At 47.7% G+C, this 23,999-nt stretch overlaps 2 protein-coding genes and 1 non-coding gene across 3 annotated transcripts; 2 read left to right on the top strand and 1 right to left on the bottom strand.

Moving 5' to 3' along the window:
- Positions 1–19,275, bottom strand: PIDD1 (p53-induced death domain protein 1). Its single transcript, XM_068400087.1, has 16 exons — positions 18,912–19,275; positions 15,409–15,780; positions 13,282–13,695; positions 12,392–12,595; positions 11,477–11,531; positions 11,087–11,288; positions 10,278–10,406; positions 9,781–9,960; positions 8,993–9,140; positions 7,823–7,958; positions 7,441–7,591; positions 5,771–5,894; positions 4,475–4,593; positions 3,941–4,048; positions 2,773–2,978; positions 1–2,139 (listed from the first exon to the last, which is right to left on the bottom strand). Exons 1-16 carry the CDS (start codon positions 19,273–19,275, stop codon positions 1,902–1,904), a joined length of 3,150 nt encoding a protein of 1,049 aa, XP_068256188.1. The 3' UTR covers positions 1–1,901.
- On the top strand, positions 19,051–23,999 carry RPLP2 (ribosomal protein lateral stalk subunit P2). Its single transcript, XM_068399755.1, has 5 exons — positions 19,051–19,158; positions 19,708–19,831; positions 21,622–21,670; positions 23,357–23,455; positions 23,882–23,999. The coding sequence occupies exons 2-5, from the start codon at positions 19,709–19,711 to the stop codon at positions 23,956–23,958; spliced, it is 348 nt and encodes a 115-aa protein (XP_068255856.1). The 5' UTR covers positions 19,051–19,158; position 19,708; the 3' UTR covers positions 23,959–23,999.
- Positions 21,829–21,961, top strand: LOC137663263 (small nucleolar RNA SNORA52). The gene has a single exon (XR_011048163.1). It is a non-coding gene; the product is annotated as a small nucleolar RNA SNORA52 (small nucleolar RNA).

Below are 23,999 nucleotides of genomic sequence, written 5' to 3'. Positions count from 1 at the left end.
CAGCAGGTTTAAAGGCACCTTGCTCTGTCTAACACCTCGAGGCATTTATGGATTAGCAGACGGTGCTGTAAAACAGTTAAGTGCTTATTTTATTCCCAGTGAGAGCAATATGCCCAAATGCATCTCTCCAGAACTGGAGGAAAGAACAAATACCTCGTTGGTATACATCAAAATCACAGACAAGAACATATGACACAGACTACCAGAGCAAACATACATTCAAAACAGAACTGCTGACTTGAGTCCAACAAGAGATTTGAGGGGCAGCATGGCCTAAGGAATCAGATCTGAGGAAGTTCCTAGAGCCAAGGCAACAACTCAAGCCTGCAAGTCCTTGTCCAGTGCTCTGGACTGGACACTAATCACTCTGTGGCCTGAGATGTTAGAATGGCCTGAAAAAAAAAAAAAGGCAGAACCATTTTATGCCTTCCTTTCAAGAGTACTGATGGCAGATCTGAAACACAGCATCAGGGAACCACTGACGATTCTTCACAGGGGGAAGAAAACAGCAGGATTTCTCAGACCTGTAGCTGCATGTTGACTTTGTGTGTTGCAGCTTGGCATTTTTAGACAGACTTTTGTTTTTCAGACTGAGAACAGCCCTTTAAATATTGCTTAGAGAGTGGGATATGCTGAATCCAAACCTGTCTTGAAAGAGTTGAATTTATGTAGATGACATTAATCTTTCAAAAAGCTTGCATGAAATTTCCCGCTGTCATTAGTGGGTCATTAGTTGAGGCCCATTATGAGATGAGGAACAGGAAGAGAAGGGCACATCAGTAGTCAATGACTGAGCAGTTAAAAAGCAATAAACACTTCCAGCCTTATAGATGATGTTCATACGGCAAAACTGGGAGGTTAGCTCAGCACAGTTCATGCCAATCCCACAACAGTGCCTATATCACAGCTGGTCAGACCAATTTTTAAAATGCAAATTTGTCATGCTTTTCACCAGACTTCAAGAGGGGTCACACCTTCACTACCACACGGGCATATTTCACTGGGAGGATGTGAGGAATACCCCTTTGGAACTGCAAAGGAAATTTTAGTTTCACTTAAATTAGAGTCTCTCACAGAACAGCAGGGTTATGGATTTTTACTTATTTGTAAAATAAAAATGGAACTCTGTCAAAGACCAGCAGCATGTAGGTCTCATCTAAAAAGCCTGGCAGGCTGCATGGTAGCAGCCTAGGGACAACGTGAAATTTTATTTGTTCCAAAATAGCTTTTGGAGCAAAAGCAAAAAACAAGAGCAATTTTGCTAGAAATTAGTTTCTTCTCTTTTCCCCACAAATACTTAGGTTTTGGTTTGGGCTTGAGGGAACTGGAAAAGATTTGGCAGAAAACAGAAAACATTTTCATGGGGAATACAGTTCACACTTTCATGTGAGCAAAACACATCATTAACAGAAGTAGCTGAACAGTCCCCACCGCACCACAGGCCTTCGTAACATTACTGCACCTCCACTTTCCCATCAAGCACTGGAGCACAAACAGACCCAAATGCTCACAACCCAGTGTTTCCAGCAGAACACAGTTTCAGGAATAAGTTATAAATAAATATACATAACATGAGTATTAATTCATTGAAGGCTACTTTAGCCACTACTCAGCTGACAGACACTTCAGTCTCTGAATTTCTCCATGTTTCTGAAATCCAAAGCTCAAGGTCAAGAAGTGGAAGCACAGAAAAGGCTCATAAATGCACTCTAAACTGCCTGGGATTGGCAGAAGTGGCATGTGAGTACAGAGTCAAGAGAGCTCAGTGGTCTGCTTACAAGCAAATCAATGTCCAGCTCCTCGGCAAGCCACTGGCCCTTGAGGTGGGAGCAGCCCCAAGACGCTGTCACTCTGGGTACTCAGAGGGACCCCACAGAAAACCCAGTTCTTTTTGCTAGGTGCTACATCATAGCTATTGCAGAGTCCTCAGTGCTGCTCTCCTGCTCCAAGCCCACCCGGCGAATGGACTCCCTGTATTTCTGATGACCCAGTTCAATGATGGTTTCGACCTCATCAGCGATGTCCTGGCGTCCACTCTCTTTCATGGCCGTAATCAACTTGCTCACACAGTCAGGATCCTCTGAGTTTTGCTGAGCCCATGAGAAAAGCATGTCCAGGATCTGCTTATCAAGGTCCTCTCTGAAGAAAGGGGGAAGTACAGAAGTAACCAACACACTCTCCTGACTGGCAACACAAAGAGGCCTTACCTGAGTCCTAGCACATGACTGGAGCCCCAAAGAAGTCATCCAGACACACAAAGCACTCAGTGGGCCTACCTTTTCCCCACCCATCATATAGAAGTTGCAGTTCCTGCACTAAAATCTCTCTTCTCTCCTACTGCTCGGGCTTTTTGGTCAGACTGCATGTCCCATGATGTACCACAAGCTCTTTTTGAATAAAGATGATATTCACAATTAATGCCATAGACCACTGTTCACTGTCAGAGATGGAATCTGGCCAGGAATCCAGATCACCGAACAAAACAGGAATGCGACTCATCTGAACTACAAAGCTCATCAGGTTTGTTATTTCCCGATTTTGTTTTTCAAACATAAAGCTTTGTTTTATAACAGCAAGAGAAAATAATCAGTTTTCCATGAAAAAAAGGTAACGTTTTGAGAAGAACCATTAGTCAACCCATCTTTTATCCAGTGAAACAATTCCAGTGGGAAAACTTTCAACCAGCCAAGCATTAATTTATACTATTACACTGCAGATAGAGAGAGATAGATATAATGCATCACTGTTGATCACTTTGTCCTATCATCTTACCTGTTATTGTATCCTATGCGCTCAATCTGCTGATAGGTCAAGCCCAGGTTCAGGCCGATGGTCTGCCAATCGGCTCCCACGCGCCTGGCAATGCTCAGCAGGTTTGCCTGTGTCAGGTAGCCAGTCTCAGCGTTGCCCAGGTTCAACGGGGGGAAGGAGAAGCCATTCAGGCGACCGGGGTTCTCACCCCAGCGGGGTTTCAATCGCTGTGTCACAGAGAAGAGAGACAAAGAACATGCTAAACAAATTGTTTTTGTAGCAGACAGTGTCTGGCCGTTTGGTCTCCGCACTGAAATTTCCTTCCTCCTTCTGGGGAGGAAGGAAGATCTTGGGGCTGAAGAGTCAGGCTGTAAGAAGCAAGGAGCAGTCACACTGGCAATGACCAGCAATGCTCACTGCCTCTGAAAAATATCAAATCATCGTGTTCACAGTCATAGCTCACACTGGAAATTTCCTTTCTTGTCTTTACAGAGCATTTTTCAATGAACCATCTCCCCAAAGCATATTTGCCTCAGCGGTAAGAGAGCACTTAGTGTAGATTTGTAGTGAAGTTGCGTGTGTCAGAAAGGGATGTGAGATCATGGCACATGATCTGATGGGAAGCATTCAGCCTACAAAGGTATTTATTGTTTTAAGCTTTTCAAAAATCAATTAAATTCCATAAGCAGAAGTCGCATTTATCACTGTAACATACAGCCTAGCCTTTAAAGGCCCGTGACTCACACCAGAATACTTATACCCAACACTTGTGTTCAAATCCAGTCTACCTACCTCATCCTAGACGTTTCTTTTTTCCTGCTGCGTGAGCTGTGTGACTAAGAAATTTATAAACAACACAGACGCTTCCCTTAAGTACAGCAAGCTTCCTCCTGTTCTACATCTTTCATTCATTCAAAGGATCCACCCTCTCTGACTACCCATCCAACAAGCCTGTGCTTGACAGGCAAGATGAGCAGGAGATGGAGACCACTCCCAGCTATTCATGTTTCTCTCTTCAGAAGAGCTCATGGGGAGTGGGGAATCTCCACCATGACAAGGTTGGGCAGCCATTTCTTGCAGTCATTTCATTGCATCCGTTCTCATGGAGGAAGACAAAATTAGCTGAGCAGGAAGGCTGTGCTCTTACCCCATCTAGATTAATTTTTCTGTAGGAGACAAAACAACTCACAGGCAGTTTGATGGGCAGCGTAGCAAGCCAGAGGGAGTCTGGTCCTTTCCTCCTCCTGCTGGCATCTTCAGGGATGCTCTCAGGAACTGCCCCTCGGTAGAAAGAGACCTTTGCAAACAGAAAGCATGCAGTGAAGCTCAGATTCAAGCATAGTGGCAAAGCCTGTTTGCACCATGTCTTTTCTGTCTGGGAAAGAATGAATTCAGCATTTCCCACCTATCCTCGGTCCATAAATATGGACTCCCAATTAAGTGCAACTGGGAGGAGCACTGAGGTTCTGCCATAAAGGCTGGACTCACTGCCAACACCCCAAGAGTTAATGGCAGGAATGTAAGTCAGAGAGCTAAGTGATGAGTGATCCTTCCAGTCTACTCTTCTTGTTTATTCAGGGTTTAGTCAGTGAAATGAAAAGCCAAGGGAAAGAGGGGAGGAAAAAGAGTCATGCCCGGAACTCGGAGATTATTATGAGGAGCATTGAAACGCAGTGATGATAAGGAAGGAAGAAACAAAAAGTCAGTGTAACTGGTTGCTCACCTGGCCTTTTACAGCTTGGCCTTTCCTGTCTACAGGGGAGGTCACATAGATTTCCTTCATGTTCTTCAAGTGGGAGTAAAAAATAAATGAGAGACGTCCATCCACGCAGTCAGGGCGATCTGTGCAGAGAAGCAGCAACACTCAAATTGTGCAGAAAAGTGCGCAGCTTTTCAAGCTTGGCCAACAGCCCTTCACCCACTAGCAGCCTCGTGCAGTATACTATCTACTCCTTCTATTCATGCCTGAAGGAATTGTAGCCCCGCCTTTGTCACTGAGTGACACAGGAAAGCAGAAAACACTGGCTGTGGAGAAAGTAGGTCCTACAGGTGAAAAAGGAGAATGACCACAAGGTGGAGATCAAGTTCAAGAACAGAAGACAAGGCAGGGCAAGACATTCAGATGGAGACAAGTCCATCCTTGGCACCTCCCTCCCATCCTTGGTCCATTCTACCCCTTGGAGAATAAGCTGCAATAGCATCCTGTAATGCACAAAAATAAGTCACGTATCTCTTCACCATTTCTGCAGTGGGTGCAGAAACAGGAATACAGCTAAAGGGAAAAAAATATAATTGGGTACAACATTCATATATGTAATTATCTAGAAATTGAGTCCAGCCTAAATCAGGACAGAGTGACAGACTCTGGCCTCATGAACTCCAGTGAAAGACCAGTGCACTTATTCTTCATAGAGTTGCACTTAATTTGCACCAAAGAAACTGAGCTGTACGTTCAGGTTTTGCAGAAAATGGCTCAGTTTGCATCTGTAATAGGTCCAGACACATTGGGGCATAAAACGTCATCTTGAGTTTTGGTCCTGCTCCCTCTTTACTTCTCTTCTAATGGCTCCATTAGGGGCAATTCTTTGCTCTGGATTATTTCAGAAATACCTTCTCCAAAAAAAAATCTTTATATGTGTTCTCTCAGAAACGGGCAGCATTAATTAGATCACCATGGGCATTCCAGTGTGGTGTCTAAGATGCCAAGAAAAGGGCATAGCTGGCTGCAGAAGCAGATCAGTCATAAAATAAACCCATTTGGCTATTGTATTGTAGCCCTCTGCAGGCTACAACAGCATGAGAGCCTGCAAACAGCACTTTTCTTAGGGAAAAGTGGACACAAAATTTGGATGACCAGAGAATGTGACAAGTTCAATGTCCATGGACTGGCTGCTGTGAGTAGTTGGCAAGCTGGAGATAGAGAGGAATGCCATGGAGGAGTACAGCCTCCAGCAGAAACACGCCTAGGGCTAGAGAAGCTCAAGAGGTAGGAGCAGAAAGGAGCCCAGTACCACCATACCCATATCGATGCTGATGCCTCGCTCAAAAGCTGCAAAAAATTGCTCTCCCTCAAACATCTCCACCATGTCAGATGGCTCAGGTCCTCGATAGCGGTCCTGCAGCTTCTTCAGCACTGGGTCAACCTGACAAGAATGACAACACAGGACCCCGTGTTTGGTCTGAAGCACGTCTGTCCCCTGACCCATGCCCCTATGCCCATGATGTTCCTCTCACTCACCTTCAACAGGGAAAGACCACTGTACATGGAAAGGGTGCAAACAAACGAACAAACATCCACCCCCTCCTATCCCAGGTACATTCACTACAGACAAGGAAGTGGTACTCTGAGTTTTGTGGCTTCCCTTTTCTCAAGTAAAAAGCAGAAAAGCCCATGTGGACTAACAAAGATAGCCCATCCCAAAGCTGCCATCAAAAAAGCATTTTCAGAAATGTCTCTATCTTTTTAACAGGTCAATAACCTTCAGAGACAGGGAGGGATTTACTTGCTACTTTATCCTCCTCACAGTGTGCCATTAAGAGACATTTTCTCTGCAAAAAGCCACATGCTACAATAGCACACAGCGAGGACACCAGAAAGCTCATTTTGGCTTTGCAGTCTGTGATCACACTGTCAGACCTGGGGTCTCAGAGGCAGTGCAAGAGTCAGCCTAGAGCTGAATTGTCTATTCTTCTACTTGTAACAGTAAACCTTCTCTCTCACCCCATGACCATCCCTGGCAGGAATACAGACACGCCTGAACCCCAGTCTCACTGTGAGTGCCATTGCTGCCTCCTCTGGAAACAATTTTAGCCTAGAACCCAAGATATAAAGAATCCTTACAGATGTTTATGCCCACAGCTCATTTCAATACAGGAAAACAAATAAAGAAAAAAAGGAGTAACCAGACCAGAGGATTATGCAGACAGTTGGATACGTAGACCAGTTCTGGCAGTCTGATAAAATAACCCTCACCTCACTGAGCTGCACTGTCTGTCAAGGTACAGGCTCTACAAACACAGATGTGCACTTACTTTGCTAACACCTGAAGCAACACTGCTAAGGGCTGATACCCTGAGGGCAGAGGCAGCAGAAGAGAATGCGTGAGCGCTTCCCCTCTCCTTCCCATCTCCTTCCGTACAAAGTCAGCCAGATTAGCTCAAACTAATAGCATAAACTAACCTGATGTTGCACTGAAGCAGATTAAGGAGGGCTCATATGTTCTGTTCCACTGCTTGAACTGTACACAGCAAGGAACATCGGGAAGAGTACCATTTCTAACCATTCCAGCTGAAACCAAAGCAGTGCTTCTGCTCACACTACTAGCCCATGTCAGACAAGTGACGTGTTAACTTTAATACATTTGACTGAAGTTTAAGCCAACATGTTTTGCCTCATGTTTGCTGGACGCTAACAGCACGCACATGGCCAGTTACTGTGGCTCAGCTGATTTTAGCAGTCTGGTGCCCAAGGTTCGCAGGGGAAGAAATCACTGCATGGCATCCACCGCTGCACAGAATGAGTTTTCCTTCTTCCCTCAGCTCCCAGTAAGCCGGAATCACACTACCAATACAGTGTGGTGACAGCCCAGCCATGACCCTGGGCCAGTGAACAGGACCATTTGGTGCACTGCTGCCCTTACATCCTACAAAGGGAGGCTCAGGAGCAAGGCAATGCCACCCAGATCAGACCTTGTGCTTGGGGACACACTGTAGCAGGACTTGCTCGGGGTCCTTCTTCCTCTGCAGAGCAATGAAGTTCACCTGGTACATACGCAGCCTCTCATAGACTTTCTTGGCAATGCCTCCAATGTAGGTCTTGGTGGTGTACCACAGCCAGTACCTGGCAGACAAGGAATTAAGAAAAAGGAGGGATCCTGTCTAGGAAGAGAAGCCAGCATCACAACCACGAGACTGTAAAAAATAATGGGTAGAGACAAAGTGCTAAGCTGGGCCTGACTTGCAAAAGGAAAAGGGAAGAGGTAGGGTTAATGGCATGACCCCTGGTCAGAGTGTGGGAAAAGCAAGGCAGAGGAACAACCCATCTTTTCCTCAGGACTAATCCTGTACTTACCAGGAGAAGTGGGTGACTTCAAACACTGCATAAAGATGGGTGAATTCCAGCACCACCTGACTGGTAATGTCATCCCAGGTTTGGCCCTCCAGGTCACCATGGAGAAGATGAAGCCTTGACCGATCCAAACTCAGCCCTAAAGACAACAACACTCAAGAGATGCTATATGCAGCAGAAGCCTTTATTCATGGCTTTATAAACCTAGCCACAGTTTTGGGTGATTCACTTTTTAAAAGCACCAAATTAAGGCTCGTGGCCTTCTCTTCAGTATCCAGGACTGAATTTCGGTCAAAGAAGAACAGCAATAAAAAGATGAGGCTACTCCAATGCTTCCAGGATATTCTAGCACAATATGCAGACTTAAACTGATAGTGTGCTGATTTCCACCAACAGATTCATTAGACAATTCCCATCACCAATATCTAGGGTTATTAGTTAAGTTCTATCTCTTTCTAAATGTATATCCCACAGACTCTTCAATCCTGATGGGCTTCAGACATACAAATACCAGGTAATGTTACAATGAAGGTCAAGCCGCACTCAAAAAGGTTTTACTTCTTCACAAGAAAGCCAGGAAAGTTCAAAGAAAATAGGAATTAGGAGACACAGGGTACTCAGCACACAAACAGAGGAATTCCTGGCAAGGCTGAGGCTGTTTATAGCAGTATTCAGACTGGGAGATGGCTTAGTGTATGATTGTACACTTTTAAATGCAATGGCTCAGCACCTGATTCATCATCAAGCAAGTAAGAGAGAAGGCAGACCCCTGGAGGCAGCATCTTCATTACCTGCTTCAAGCTATTCCCAATCATGAATCAAAGCCCTTTTACAAAGCATCTCCTCACTTGGCAGGAGTGCCTCTCCAACCCGTCATACCAAACCCAGCAGTCTAAATACACATGCAGTTCAGCAGAGAAATCCATTTGCCAAGGCCATTCTCACAGCTTGTGCTGCTGGTCTGTGAAACCCAGCACTAGTCTGCTGGACCTGAGCTACCTTCAGCTACCACCACCTTGCACCACCTCTCACTCAGCAGACACACCTTGCTGTTCCTGCAGGAAAAGCAGCAACCTTTATTATTAACAGGAGAGGCAAACAAAACTCCCAGCTTGCCATTCGTGGCTTTCCAGATGCGGCGTTTCTCTTTGCCAATTTTGGGAATAAACTGACCTGTGACCCCGGGTGGGAGGGGCAGCTGAATTCTCACTGGTCTGAGAAAATCCACCAAGGAGTCCTGGGAGAGGCAAAGCAGGGGACTGGCTCTGCACCCTGCATCAGCCGTGATTTCCTCTATCTCTTCTGCAGAGACTGGCAGCACCTGGATGTGGAAGACAGCATGGTGAGCAGAGCAGTCAGGCACCCAAATTTCCGCACTGCTCACTCAGTTCCCCCAGCACCCAGCAGGCCAGTGCTGCTCTTGTCTCAGGGTCCGGTGAGAAATGGAAGCACAGTGAACTTTGTCTGAAATCTGCTCTGATACTGGTGTCAACCTGGCAAGGTGGGACAGACTAAGGTATTACAATAGCATTTAGCACTATCTAGCAACTCTACAGAGCAATTAATTTTAGTGGGGTGGCTTTAAAGTTAGATCCACATAAATAATCCCCACCCAATCTCACCCACTGAGCTGGTCTGCCAGGCTCAGTATGTTTTGCAAGGGAACAAGAGGCACAATCTCCCTGTGTTCCCTTCACAGCAGCTACCTGCTGATCTGCCGGAGGGAGCACTGGCAGAGCTGTGAGGAGATCCCTTTCCCACACAGGGCACCTTGGAGCACAGTCCATTTTGCAGGCAGGGAAACTAAGATAGAAGGTGATCTGAGGTGGGTCAGCCCATGAAGCATCCATGTCAGACACGAATTATCCTAGGGTGGACATCTCACCTTCAGCTCCCCTACTTGGCATGGGACAACAGCTGCACTAGGGCTTACCAAAGCTCATTTTTTAAGGCATGCATACCTGCAGCTTGACACTGCGAGTCTCTTCAGTGACTCCAGGAGGAAAGGTCACTTTGATGCTTGGATCCACACTGGAAAAGAGCAATGTCCCCTCTGCTGGCACTTTGCATTCATTTTGCACAAGTCGAGACACCACGAGGAACCAAGAGAAGTGAAGGACACTACAGTGAGCCACATGCTTCTGTAACAGAAGACAGGGAAGAAGATAAAACATATAGGCATATAACATAATACAATAAAGGCAAGAAAATAAGTGCCGGTAACAGCCAAGCAGATGAAAGCACTAGAACAGGGATGAAGCACGGCAGGCTGCAACTCATGCCCTTCAGGAGACACACCTCCATGAGAGAGGAAACCTGGAGCTGAAATCCACTGCATTTTATAGCAGCTGGTCAAAACACAGCTCACGAGATGTTTCAAATGGGCTCACTCTTGTCTGGGCAAAACCAAAGAGGGGAACAGGAACGATGTGTGTCACTGGTCATCCAATCTGCTTACCTTTGATTTTCTCTTCTGCTCCACTTTTGTTCTCAGATCACTCCAGCTCTGCCCACTGAAGGTCCGAACTACCACCTCACGCTGGTGAAGGGTTTGAGGGGAGGTATATGGCATCCAGATCTGCACCTCCTGGCAAAAAAAGCATTCCCGTGAGACACCAATAGAAAGGATAAAACCAAGCGTAGCTCTGCTCTGTGGCTTCCTGGGCAGACAAGAAGGGAGAGGGCGAAGCACGGCCTGTATGCAGGGAGTGGAGGAGGAGATAAGAACCTGCTCTGTCCTGCAGCCTCCAGGGAGGTGACAGGAGATGTCAGGTCCACTACGTAGTGTGATGGCAGGAAAAGTTCTGCAGCTTGTGGGCAGAAAGGGCAACGCAACTTTTGCAGTGGAGTTACGGTCAGCCATGACGGGGCTGGTGGTTTAAGTACTCACTAGTTTGAATGAAAAACACACAATCAGACTTCTAGGGAAGGATGCGCACCATTCTCCTTGCAGGCTAAGGCCAAATGCTGGAACAGCACTTATCTGCTGGCACAGGAGGAGGGTTGTGAGTGAGGAAGGTTATAGCTCAGCTCAAGCAGGAGCAGTGGGGAAGGCAAAGTAGCCAGACCAGCACAGTGCCAGAGTAGCTGGCTGTGTCCTTTCTGAGTCTTTGCAGTGGGGCTTCTTTGAAAGGCAGTCCTGCAGCTACTTAAAACCAGCAGTGATGGGGGTAGCTGTCTCAGAAGTCCCCAAAGACTCTCTCAGAAGACTCTGCAAAGCTACTGCAGAGGCAGATTGATCAGTAGGTGGCCTGGATGTGTCCTCACCTGCTGGAATTTGACCCCATGAGGCTGCAGCTCCAGGACTCTACTTAGCAGGACATCATGGTGTCTCAGCTTTACCCACTGAGGGTCTGGTGCGAGGGTTCGGAAGTAGATCCGCAGAGGGTCAGAGGCAGCCCCCGGTGGAAAGTAGAAATGGATGCCACAGGCCAGGACCACTTTGCAGCCTTCAGAGGTGACAGTAAAGCTTCCAGAAGAAATGCATGAATGTATGACACCGTGCAATGACTTCAGCCCTCCAAAAATCAACAGAAGAATCTTCTACCTTGTGTTTGACTGGCCTACTGAGGCCGTAAGCTCCTACACACATGTATCAATCCTGTCTGGGACCTTGTTACACCACTGTAATAGAAGTTCTTAATAACAGAGGCTTACCTGTCCTCTCCTGATGCAAGGAAGAGTCTTCGCAGGCCTTTGGCACTGGATTCATCTGTGGCAATAAGAAGGTTTGGGTAGGAGGAGGAGACAGAGGTAACTTAAATCAGGGTAGACAAGAAAGGCTGAATTGCATTTCAGTTTTGGCTTAATCCTAATCCGACAGCTCACACTGCTTCAGATCAAGCACCAGCAGCAGGATGGGAAGAGGCCGGGGGGTCCCAAGATGCACTGGAAATGCTGACTATCCCCCAGGAAAACTCAGAAGCAGGGAGAATGAGAAAATATTTCAATCTACCACCCCTGCAGCTCTCAGGGCCATGTTTGATTGCCATGTTTGATTGCCCCATGTTTGGGGCCACCCCTGAGAATCAGCACTTGCTCCTGTGAACGTCAGCACCATTGGGAAGCCCTGCTCATATTCCTGCTCATTCATCATCTTCATCTTGGACAAAGAGCTGCTCCCCTGCAGCCTGGGAACCACAGGTAAGCAGGAGGTAACTGCACAGCAGAATGACCTCTTATTACTCTCTGTGCTTCTAGCATGATCCACCATGGCCTTAGGGCCATGCAGCAAGTCCAAGAACTGGTGCTCACCTCTGCTAAAAAGGCTGGAACCATTTTAGGAGCCTCTCCTGATCCGTTTCCTGTGAACCCCATTTTCACTTCCACTGTAAAACCTTTGCTAGCAAGCCCAATTCCAGGGACCACTGAGCCCTTCAGACCAGGCTTGGGCTCACAAAAACAGAACTAGTACTGTCTGTATCCTTAAAACCTAATAATTATTCCAGACAAATAAATACTGATCTGATTCCCGCCTGCTTGTCTTCTCTAATCCAAACCCATCCACACCATGCTGGGCTGAGTGGGGAAACAGCTGGGCAGAACCCACAGCAGCAGAAGCCTTGCAATTACCAGCCTGCAGGGATGGCTCAGTTTCTCCTAAGGGATTGCCTCGGAGGCGCACGAATGGCGAGGTCTGGATCTCAGGAGGGACAGCACGGAGGCAATTGTTCTGCAGATCAAGTCTGGACAAGTTGGGCAGGCTGGCAAGCGAGGCAGGGACTGTCACCAGGAGATTGCTGTGGAGATGCAGCCGCCGCAGAGACTTCAAATTGGCTGCAGGTTACAACAAGAAGTGACACCCCATCCATGCTGTTAATTGCATTGCACATCAGCTCTAACCCCCCTTGTTGCCCTCCTCATCACAAGTACTCACACACACAATAAGGGAAAAGCACAAGAGCCCAACATCCCTTTAGCTTACAAAATAAAGGGGTCCAGGGAATTAGCTGAGAGGCACCGCAGCCTCCTCTGTCCTCTGCTGTATGGATGTAAGATGCTTCAGTAAACAGCATCAGTGACAACCCCGGGCACAAAGTAATACAGGACCCAAGAGCCAGGAAGCTGGGCAGCAGAAGTCAGAGCCCGGTTCTGTGGACTGGTCCATACCAGACAGTGTGATTTCAAGCCCAGACTTGCATCCCATTAAACCCCAGCTCTTCTGTTTCCAGTCCTGGGTAAAACCAGCCAGGCCAGATCCTCGGCTATTGTAAATTGTATTGAAATCTAGGCAGTCCCGATGATCCACAGAAGCCAAAAGCATGGTCCAGAGAGTCGTTAATGTTCAAAGGGACTGACCGAACCAAGCATGTTTCTTCTGGATATCCCTTCCATTTGGCTCTAACATAACAGATGGTTTGTGCTAACAACTCTGGGGACAGAGACCAAGGGCCTCAGGGGTCCTAGATTGTACCAAAAGCTCGGGAAGCCCATGTCCTTCTTTTCCCCTAGAAAATACTTACCCAAGGAGTCTGGGATGCTCGATAAGCAATTCCCAGAGAGATCCAGCTCTGTGCAGTTGTGCAGATTCCCAACTTCTTTGGGGAGGAATTCCAAAGCATTTTCTGAGAGATCCAGGTCCTGCAGTGCCACTAGCTCCCCAATGCTCTGAGGTAAGTCCTTCAGCTGATTTTTCATAGCAGAGAAGAAAGTCAGCTTGCTCAGAGAGCCAAAGTCCTCAGGGAGTGCCACCAGGCTGTTGTGGCTCACCAGAAGCACTCGGAGGCTGGGGAGGTGGCAGATGCAGCTGGGCAAGGTGGAGAGGCTGTTGAAGCTGAGATCCAGGTGGGTGAGACACCTCAGGTTCCCAACATCTGGTGGCAAGCTTGTCAGGGAGCCCTGCTGATACGAACCAAACTCATCCCTGGCATGGCCACCTGTGCATGGAGAGAAGTGGAGGAAGAGATCAATGAAACTCCTTAGCACAGAGACCCAGAAGATGGGGAGTTACTGATCACAATGAGCAACACTGATTACAAAGTACTCATAGAGAAGTGGGTTTTCTGCTCCTTGCTTCAGTTTACTGATCAGTGGAAGGGGTATAATGGTGAAGAACTGTTATGAAACCAAGAGATGCCACATTCAACCAGTAGAGCTCTGCTAAACACATCTGGAGTCGAAGCTCAGAAATAGCCAGGCCACTCCACACATCTACCACCCTTCAGCAGGGTGGCCCATACCCCTCCAAGCCTCTTACTCTCCTTCTCCACCTCTTCCCCACCAGCACCAGTGGCCAACACACAACACTTTATGGACTAAGGAGACATTCCTCACCCTACAGGCTTTGCCGATGCTGTTGAGGAACGAACAGCCTTGAGCACTGAGATCTGCCCTTGCAAGACTGGAGAGCAGATGTGAGGAAAGCAGTGAAAATGTGGGGAAAAAAAAGCAGGTAATTCAGTGTTGTGTAGGCCAGACAGCACAGAGAGGGAAGGATACAAGTCCCCCATCCCAGCTTGTGACACTCAAACTGGAGAAGGGCTGCACCCATGGAAAATAAGTTGAGCAAACAAAAGGAAACTTCCAAAACTCTCCATTTCTTCATTGTTTCCTACTCTCCCTCCACAGTTGTCTATTTGTGTACACATACAGCAGAGGGCACCAAACATTTTTCATGCTGCATAACGGTAAAAAATGAGAACAATCAAACTAACAGACACATTGCACTTTGTACATAAGAAAATCTTAGAGAAGTATTTTATTACACTTCAGGATGCTCAGGGTGTGTGTACATCTCACAAAACAAGCCTGATAAAAGGTATTGCCATTATCCTCACCTTACTAAAGGGAGAAAAGACAAATGAAATTATTCACTTGAGAAATCTGTGGCAGATATAGAAATGAACCTCAACCTTTTCAGTGTTCAGCTAGAACCCTGAATTCTGGCCACAAACTCCCCTTTTTTTCTCTCATTTCTTTTTAAAATTCCACCTCCCAAAGAGCAAATGATTCAGTCTGATACAGAAATGGTACTATTTGTATTGAGATCCTCCTACAATAAAGAGATGAGAAAGTCAAAGAATGATCTAATATTTATAGGTCTAACAGTTATTACAGCTTGCCAAATTATGTGCATGCCCTGAGTCATACTTTTGATAAAATGCTGAGCAGCCTCTTCTTGTCTGTCTTGAACTCTGCTAAACCTACGCTCACTGACACTAAGCAAGGATTAAGCTAGGATTGATTCAGATGGAAATGCAGCAAAGACAGCTCATTATACTCCCGAAAATTAAAGGGGAGCTGAATATTTACCAAAAAATCCAACACCTTTCAATCCCCCTCTCCTTGCATAATTGTGCAAAAAATGCTCTTCTTCTAGAAGATGGCTAAAGAAAATATTGCAGCATCAACCCAACCAGACTCCAAAAACTGGTCCTCAGGCATCTGTAGAAACAAGGGAAGGAAATAAGAGTCTAGAAGCTGTATCGTGTTGAAATCTGCATGCAGCTCTGCGCAAGGCTAAGAGCCAAAGCTGTAGTAAGGGGCACTAGAACAAAACAGTTCCAAGGGCAGTTTGTCCTGCAGAGAAGGATAAAAAAAAGCAGAGCCGAGCCTAGAAAAGTTGGATGGTCACAGACCCAGGAATTTACCTTTGAGCACCAGGGATTTCAGGTGCTTCAGATGAGGAAGGATGCCCAGCGTGGCACCAAGGAGGTGATCGTTGCTGCTGAGCCGAAGGAACTCTACCTGGACCACGTCTCCCCGTCGCCCCTCGAACAGCTGAAGGAACCGGCGGCAGCCGTCGAGATAAACATCCAGGTTCAGCCTGTTGTCTGCAAGACAGGAGCCAGCAAGCGCGAGAGCCCCCAAAGCCCCCTCCCCGCACTCGTCCCCAAGCCCCAGCAGCTCTGCCATCTTCTGCGTCTTGTCCACGGGGTCCGGACATGCTCTGACTTGCCAGGCAGGCAGGCACCAGCAGCACCACGAGGCAGCTGGGACAAGCAGGAGGAGGAAAGATGGCTCTGAAAGAGAACACAAGTGCACAATGAAGGCCTCCTGCCCCAGCCCAGAGTGGCTGGGAACAAGTTTATAATCACAGCAAGATGGCCAGAGGGATTACACGCGTGTTACTGAAATCTTTGTGGGCAGAGAGCACAGAAACACAGGGTGACAGATGCCATGGAGGCTTCTTCTCCTAGGGAAAACCTCTGAGTTTTCCCAGCCGACATCTCAGCAGGGAATGGAGCAATTACCCACCATCAGAATAAACAGCAATATTAACTTTAAAAGATAGAAATGTAAATGCCTATGCCTTATGCAGATTTCAAAGTGCCTTAGCGAGAAGCTTTACAAGTGGAGGGGGAAACCAGGGAAGGGAAAGTCAAGTCAGGAAAAGAGCCCAGACGCTGCTCGCAGGTTGTGACAGGTCCTCATTGAACCCTGTTGTGAAACTGGGTGCCAATGGGATAAAAGTGAGCATAGATGAAAATGGGCAAAGGGCAGCAGAGCAAACGTGGCAGGGCCAGGGAGGAGGTTAGAAAAGGCACTTCTGTGGCACAGGAGCACTGGACTGCGCAGTGGGATTGGGGCTCTTACAGATTTGCCTCCACAGGGATGCTCTAATGCAGCAAACCAGGCACGAAGCCATGGCCAGCTAGTTACTGGCTAGTCCTTGTCTCCTTCCCTCACAGCACCCTCCAAACATAAAGGGGAAAAGTAGATATCACATAGTGCATGCTAAGAAGGATTTAAACCTAAAGGAGCAGAGGTATGAAATTTGAACAAATTAATTATTCCTCTGGCTTCTTAGTATGAAGAAGCCTTCATCTACCTAGGACTTTCAAAATCAGTCACTATCATCATAGCACACCAGTAGTGCAAAGATGAACAGAAGCAACATGCTTGTTTTTATACCAGTAGACACATACTCCCAAGTCCCCCATTTCCTGCTCTTTCCACTTCCTTTATCTTTTGCAACTCCTCTTGAGCTTGGCAATTAAACTAGCTTATGGTGTGAATATTGGGAGTTCTTTTTAAACCCTGCCATAGATCTAAGGCAAACAGAAGTTTCTTTTGAGTGAGTGATGCAGAACTACAAAAAACTTGTAACAGCTTTAACACCCAAGGCCAGCAGAAGCAAGCTGATGCCCCTGCAACACCCTGAGGAGTAGTGCTTTTTACTGTGAACCTGTGGGACATGGCGGCACTGATGTTCCCAAGGCACAGTCTGGGGGGAGGAGTTGCACCCAGCTCCCTGAAAGAGCAGAAACCCTGTGGATCATAAGGACAGGAAGAATGGGTAAATGGAAACTACTGCTTTAGTAAAAAGGCAAGTATTTCTTACACAAAGGCTGTATACAACACATACGCAGCTCTCTTACAGAGAGCAAAAAGACCGTCTGCTACAGCTTTGTAAAACTATTGACGGTGAAGGAATCAGGAGGCAGCTCTGAACTGGCCAGGCTGGAAAGGCTCGGAGACCACAGACACAGCCTCATGCGTGCGTACAGGACCCGGGCAGGCACCCTTGTGCACAGGCGCACGGGCACGCACACGGGCACATACACGCACACGGGCACATACACACACACGGGCACACGCCCACACACACACTCGCCCCGAGCTCTCCTCCCCTGCGCTCTGCCAGCTCCGGCAGCCCCAGGCCCCCACAACCCCACAGGGCCCCTGAGCTCAGCCCCCAGGTGTCCCCTGGCAGGACTTACAGCCGAGCAGCCAGGACACATGCACCGTGCCCCGCTGAGCACGACCACGCTTATCTCACCCGCTCTGCCCCCGGTCCCTGGCACACAAAACCTGGGTCCCAAAAGCCCGGCAGTGTTTGGTGTGGTTCCGCCCGGCACAGCTTGGCTCAGCTCGGGCACTTCCTGCAAAGTTTGCAGCGAGATGCGCTGCCGGGGCGGGAGGAGCCAGAGGAGGTGCCAGATGCAGCAGGACAAGGGGCAGGCAGCTCTGGGGACCCAGTCCCGGGCGTCCCACTGTCACGGAAATGTCACAAAACGAGATTTTCCTAACACGGCCCCAGCCTTGGCACCCCAGCCGGCCCCGGTGCGGCTCCCCTGGGTTCACACATGAGCTCAGCCTGCAGGGAACGGGAGGCACGGGCAGCTCCCGGTGTAATGCTCATTCGCTGCAAATTCAGGGAGTGAAATTTAGCAGGAGCTGGGGCTGCAAGCCCGGAAGGGCACAGGGCTGGGTGCTGCAGGGCCAGCCCTCTGTCTGCCCAGAGCCATGGGGCTCTGCCACAGCTGGGCCTCTGCTGCCCCATGTGCTCCGGGAGGGCGCCTGCCCTCAGCTAGCTGTCTCGCAGCGAGGGATGCTGTTTGGTCTAACACCGTGTCCTGGCGAGGCCCCACAGCATTTGTGCTGCTCTCCATCTCGCTCACGAGGGGCAAAGCCGGGTTTTTCTGTAACAGCAAGTTTCTGGCTGGTGCCTCGATGCTGTGACATGGTGGTGCCACTGCGTTAATGCCCTGGGAGAAGCGCCCCTTGCTCAAAGCTGAACACAAGCTGCGCAGCACCCTGAGGGAAATGTCTCTTCCCACAGGGTGTAAACACCAACCGCTGACTGCTCTGAAGCACTTCCTCAGTTATAAAGCTGGGAGTCTGGTTGTCTTCCGGCAGCACCAAAGTCATCAGAGGAGAGGAGAGTGCTCTCACTCGCACAGGGGGTTTCTGGGGAGCCTCCAGGGCGGCAAGGCAGGGGCTAAAGCCCCCTCACAGTCCTGCTGCTGCAGCGGTTTTGGTTTACTTGGGTCCAGTGAATTTTGGCAAATGGTAACTTTTCACTTTTATTCATTTCCCTAATCCAGGAAAAAATCAAGCGAACCAAGCGCGGGCGGTAACTCCTGTACTCCCATGGCAACACCTTGCCGCTGGGTTTCTAACTCCCGGCCTCCCCGCACAGGACAGGCCGCCCGCTCCCTCCTGCGGAGAGCTCTTCCTCGGTGGAGGGGCCTGCGCTTCCCGGGAGGCCACGCCGACCCCGCCAGGGCAGGGTACGGCGTGTGGCATCGCCCGGCCCGCGCGGATACCGCAGTTTGGGGAAAACAAAAACCCTGAAGACGGAAAATTAGTTGCCGCGGGCCTCTGCTGAGGCGGCGCCCGGCGCCCCACCGCCAGCCCCGGGACGCGCCTGACAGCCCCGCTCTGCGCATGCGCCACCGGCTGCGCGGCGGCCGGTAGTGCGGGAGCGGCAGCAAAGCCCGCGGCTCCCCATTGGCCTGCCCTCTCCCCGCCGGCCTGGCCCAATGGCAGCGCGCGTTGTTGAGGGGTGACGGGAAGAAGGCGTTGCCGAGGCACCGCCCCTTCCCTTTCGCCGCCGGGTTGCCATCGCGAGCGCACGTCCCAGGCCTGTCTCCCGCGCCGCCGCCTCCTCCCAAGTAAGCGGGGCGGCCCTTCCCCCCCCCCTCCCGCGGGCATGGTCGCTCCCGGCGCAGCCGCTGCCGCCCGCGGCCGCCAGTGGCCCCCCACTTCTGGCGGGAGGAAATGGCGGCCATGTGCTCTCCTGGCCTGGGCCTGGGCCTGCGGAGGGACGGGACAGGCTTCGGTGAGCGCCGCGGGGAGCCGGGGCAGGGATGCAGCCCAGGGGCCGAAAAGCGGTTCGGGAGGCCGCGGTGCCGCTTTCCTGCGGGAGAGGTGTGCAGTGCCGGTAGTGTGAGGCCGGGCCGGCTGCTTGGGCCTTCGCAGGAGCCCGGCGCAGGGCAGCAGCCGCTGCGCCTTTGCGGTGTTTAACGGGCTGCCGCGTGCGGGGCCCCGTGCTGGCAGGAGACCGGTACGCGGCCTCGCGTGTCGTGGGGTTTCATTTAAAAGTAGAGCAAAACAATTGTAGCCAGGAGGGCGAGGTTTGCTTCCCCCAGTGAGGAGAGAAATGTCCTCCGAGCACATAACTAGATCATTAGCACGGAAGATCCAATTGTGCTGTTTTCCAGGATGCGTTACGTCGCAGCTTACCTTCTAGCGGTCCTCGGTGGCAATGAATCTCCCACGTCAAAGGACTTGAAAAAGATCCTCGACAGCGTTGGCATTGAGACGGACGATGAACGCATGAACAAGGTGTCATTGCCTCTTAATTCCCGATGGTCATGTCCCAGTCAGCATCAGACATTGGAGCTGTTTCCTTGGCTTCAGTGTTTTCGTTGCTTTGCTGTTGATCTAGTCTTGTTTTGTTCAGACGTTCACTGATCCTTACATGTGTGATTTTTAAAACACTGCTTAACCAGTCAGAACTATTTTTACAATGTTTTTGTAGACGCATGGCTTTCTTAATTAACACCTGTCCTGTGCAAAGATCTCTGTCAGTTTCTGACTGTTCAGTCTAATTTTCAATGTGGTGGTGGCTGCAGATAAGTATGTATTGAAAATAAGTTCTGTTCTGACATAATGTATAGTTTGCACTTAACGTTTAATTTTGGCTTTTGGTCAGTATTGATTCAAAAGTTGACACTTTTGAAGGCCTCGTATTCAGTAATAAATTCTTTAGGGTACTGCAAAGAAGCATTTGTTCCTTCACCAAGAAACACAGGCAAATTATAACATGGATGTTAAAGGTACTAAATAATATTATGTAGGAAGATTTTGGAAATTAATGCTGAAATGGTTGTGTTGAAAAACAGGCTTTTTAAGAAGAGACCATCTTAATTAGAATGTTTCTTGTGCTATAATAGATTTTCAGCCTTATGGACTTAAAAATAAATGGCCATTTAAAAAAAAAAAAATAGTCTTATTACCTGGCCCATACTTGTATGTGGAGTGTTTCCACAGAAGTGGAGGAAAAAACAAGTCACTTTCCCAGCTGGAGACAGTGTTTTGCCATAGGCCCAACCAAACGATGGGCTGACCGAGCTGACAGCATCCTTATGGTTTGGGATGTTGGTTTGAACTCACGGTGCTCCTGTTTAAATGCCAGGTCTTTCAGCTTTGGCTTGTTTACATTTGTTTAATACCTTCCTAAATTAGTTGTTTTCTCTGATCCTCCAATATCTGGAAAGCTTCTCTGGAATTTGTTTTGGTCACGATTAATTAATCCTTTTCTATTTGCATTGGCTGTATCTTATGCCAGTGTAAATCTAGTAATCTTAAAAGCACCTTCCAGATGAAGCAGGCACACGTGCACAGCATTTCACAGATCGCATGCTCTCTGTAAGCAGGAGGTGCCTGTTGGAAAGCTCTTGGTTAAAGTCCTTTGGCTTTGGTGACTGCAGTGTTCAGCACTGGCTCCTGGTAGCAGGGACTCACCAGGAAGGTCTGTGGCATTCTCTGGTTTTTGTTGTTTTTTTGGTTTGGTGTTTTTTTTTAAGTTCTTGCTTGCATTAGCAACTTTTGTGTTTTGCTTTCCTTATCCCTGGTTATACAACAATGGTAGTAAAATTGAAGTTGGGACCCTCTGTTCCAGTGCAAGGATACCACAGCCAGCTTGGCTGTAACATTTGGTAACGCTAGGAACAGGACCCTGTGGTTTTGGTCTAGGGCCCAGAGCTTCAGAGCCTCCCAGTGGGTATTAAGCAAGATATGTTAACAGTCCCTCAGTGACTAACAGACCATTAGTGGGGTTTCCTAATTGGCTCCACAACATCTGTGTATCCTTCTTTCTGCAAGGTCCTTGGATTCATTATGAATTTATTGTAACAGATTTCATGAAAAAGCTTTCACAGAAAAGTATGAAAGACTTAGGACATTGAAATGAAAACTTCAGCTGTTTCTTCCACTGAGAAATAAGGAATGTTGGGGCTGTGTAAGCAGCAGGATGGAGGCATTGTGCATGATGATTAATCAGTACTTCTTTAAATGTAGCTTATACTCATGCTGTTTTGAAACTAGTAACACTCTAAACTTAATTTACACAGGTTATTAGTGAGCTGAATGGAAAAAACATCGAGGATGTCATTGCTCAGGGTAAGTACAGCCTCTGAGTGTCACAGATAATTGCCTCTACTACTTTGGTAACTTAGACCTGGGAGTGTAGAATTGCTGCCAGCTCCCTGATTATTCATCAGTTTAGCTTTGCAGTTGAGGACTTCCATGCTGGATCTCGGCTAAAATGACTGAAATCCAGGTCCATTCTTATTCCCTGCAGGTCAGTGCCAGTACCTGCTGGGTTTCGCTTGTGGACCACATTAAACTGGAAAACTTAAGCATGTGTGAGCTTACTGGTAGTCTGCTCATGACATAGTTTTCTGGACACATAGGTTGGAGAAAGAATTAGCTGTCCTTCAAGTTCTCTGGGAGGTTTTTTTCTTTGCATTTACCAACTTGTATGCACCAGTTATGTAAAACAAGAAGAACAGACTATTAAATGTAAATAAGTGTCAGTTCATATTAAGGGTACATATTACACTCTCTGTGATTAATACAAGCCTTTTCAGTACACATCTCTTTCTAGAGCTCCCCAAGTCTGGCATTTCCTTTTCTCTAAGATAGGACTTTGAGTGCTGGCTTCTGTAGAAGCTTGTGCTCTTACCTGGTGGCTCTTACAAAACTGAAACTTATAACATTAACTGACCGGGTCATAGGGCTGAAATAGAGCAGAGCTGAGGTAGTGTAAAGGTTTCTGATTAATTTTTTTTTTTTTTTTTTAACTGCATAGGCACAAGGGAACTGTTAGGCCTGTATTTGCTTAAAGGTTGCCAGGACTTTGCCTGGCTTGGCTGTTACAGGCAGTAACTGAACATTTCTATCCGTGTGGTCTGAAGACCTAAGAGAGCCATTATGCATGTGCTTACAACACACGCTATTTCTTTCTGTAATACTTCTTTAAATAAATCGTTTCCTAGAACATACTGACATGTATATAAAACATGTTTGTTTACTTGGATAGGTTATTAGAGCTTGAAGTAACAGGGAATTATTTAGAAACTGATTCCCAGAAATTGGAATACAGGGAAACATACTGTGTACGCAACCTCTGATGCCAAGGGAGCCTTGGTATGTGAAAGGCAGATGCCAGAGAACTAGCCTAGCTTTCCAAAGACAAGCATGAATTAGAAGTCCGTTTGCTAACCTTAAAGGACATGCAGTAGGGTTCATCGAGTGCTGGCGAATTTGTTTAAAATACTGTACTCTTTGCTATAAATACTTCTTTCCCCCACCCTCTTCTCTCCTGTAAGTGTGATCCAGTCATGCCCTCACAGTTCTCTATACCATTAAAAAAAAAACCTGAGAGGGAAGGGGGAAGCCAGTGCTGCCTATATGTTATTTTTGAGGTATATTGAAATTATCAATGCCTGGGCTATTATGTTGTATTCAGAAAACATACAGTTTTTCTGCATGTGTAAAATTGGATGTGTTTGCTACTATTTTTATATGACAGTTTTGGAAAAAAAGATATAGGGGACTTTGTGTACAGAAGAAAGGTTACTAATAATGTGCTGTCAGTGTTCTCAGGATAAGTCTTTGTGAATCTTAAAACTCTTGAGTTTTTTTTCACAGAATAGTTTATACTTTCTTATCGTGGCTGCAGCCTCTTGTTCCTTTCAGCTAATAGTGACAGGTTCAGTCCATGAATTCTCATTTCTCTTCCTTTTCACCTTACCTCTGTGCTTGGGATGAGCATTTAAATACTTTCTCTTCTGTCCCACTCAGGTAATGGAAAACTTGCCAGCATGCCGGCTGGGGGAGCTGTGGCAGTCTCTGCTGGAGGGGGCTCTGCTGCTCCTGCTGCAGCTGCTGCCCCTGCTGCCGGTGAGTATGGGTGGGGAGGCGGGGAGGCATCGTTACCTGGCAGCTCCGTTTTTCTCTGTTAAAATCTTAACAATTGAGTCCAAATTTCAAAGACTTTTCCACTTCGGCAGTTCACTATGTGACTGAAGTGTAAGCTGAACAGTAACTTTTCCTTTGGGCAGTCAGAAGCTTTGCTCTTTATCCACCTTAAGATTGGTTTGGCTTAGAACCAAGAATAAGACATCATTGTGTAAAGCACATCCCTTCAATAGCAGTGTCTCTGTCCCCTCGGTGTTTATGTTTGGCTATTGAAAGGGAACGAGATGAACCACAGAGGCTGAAATGCCAATAATATGGAAGCTGAGAACACCAAAATGTGTATCTTGAAAGTCTGTGGTGTAAAAAATGTACATACTGACCGTTGGTTGGGTCTTTTTTTTCCTTCAGCCGAGGAGAAGAAAGAAGAGAAGAAGGAGGAATCTGAAGAATCTGACGATGACATGGGATTCGGCCTATTTGATTAATTATTTGTTATAGAGAAATTATTAAAATTCTTTGTTTTAAA

This window comes from Nyctibius grandis, chromosome 4, assembly GCF_013368605.1.
Source record: "Nyctibius grandis isolate bNycGra1 chromosome 4, bNycGra1.pri, whole genome shotgun sequence".
Taxonomy (NCBI): Eukaryota; Metazoa; Chordata; class Aves; order Nyctibiiformes; family Nyctibiidae; genus Nyctibius; species Nyctibius grandis.
Note: the sequence above shows the minus strand (reverse complement) of the source record. Positions and strands in the feature narration are given on the sequence as shown.

Bases quoted from the DNA above. Each gene is read 5' to 3' on its own strand.
- RPLP2 (XM_068399755.1), top strand. From the start codon at position 19,709: ATGCGTTACGTCGCAGCTTACCTTCTAGCGGTCCTCGGTGGCAATGAA. The intron at 19,832-21,621 runs GTGTCATTGCCT...TAATTTACACAG, and splicing joins ACGATGAACGCATGAACAAG to GTTATTAGTGAGCTGAATGG. The intron at 21,671-23,356 runs GTAAGTACAGCC...TGTCCCACTCAG, and splicing joins CGAGGATGTCATTGCTCAGG to GTAATGGAAAACTTGCCAGC.
- PIDD1 (XM_068400087.1), bottom strand. From the start codon at position 19,275: ATGGCCGCCATTTCCTCCCGCCAGAAGTGGGGGGCCACTGGCGGCCGC. The intron at 7,592-7,822 runs GTAAGTACAGGA...CTTGTCTGCCAG, and splicing joins GAAGTCACCCACTTCTCCTG to GTACTGGCTGTGGTACACCA. The intron at 4,594-5,770 runs GTATGGTGGTAC...TTCTCTGCACAG, and splicing joins AGGCATCAGCATCGATATGG to ATCGCCCTGACTGCGTGGAT.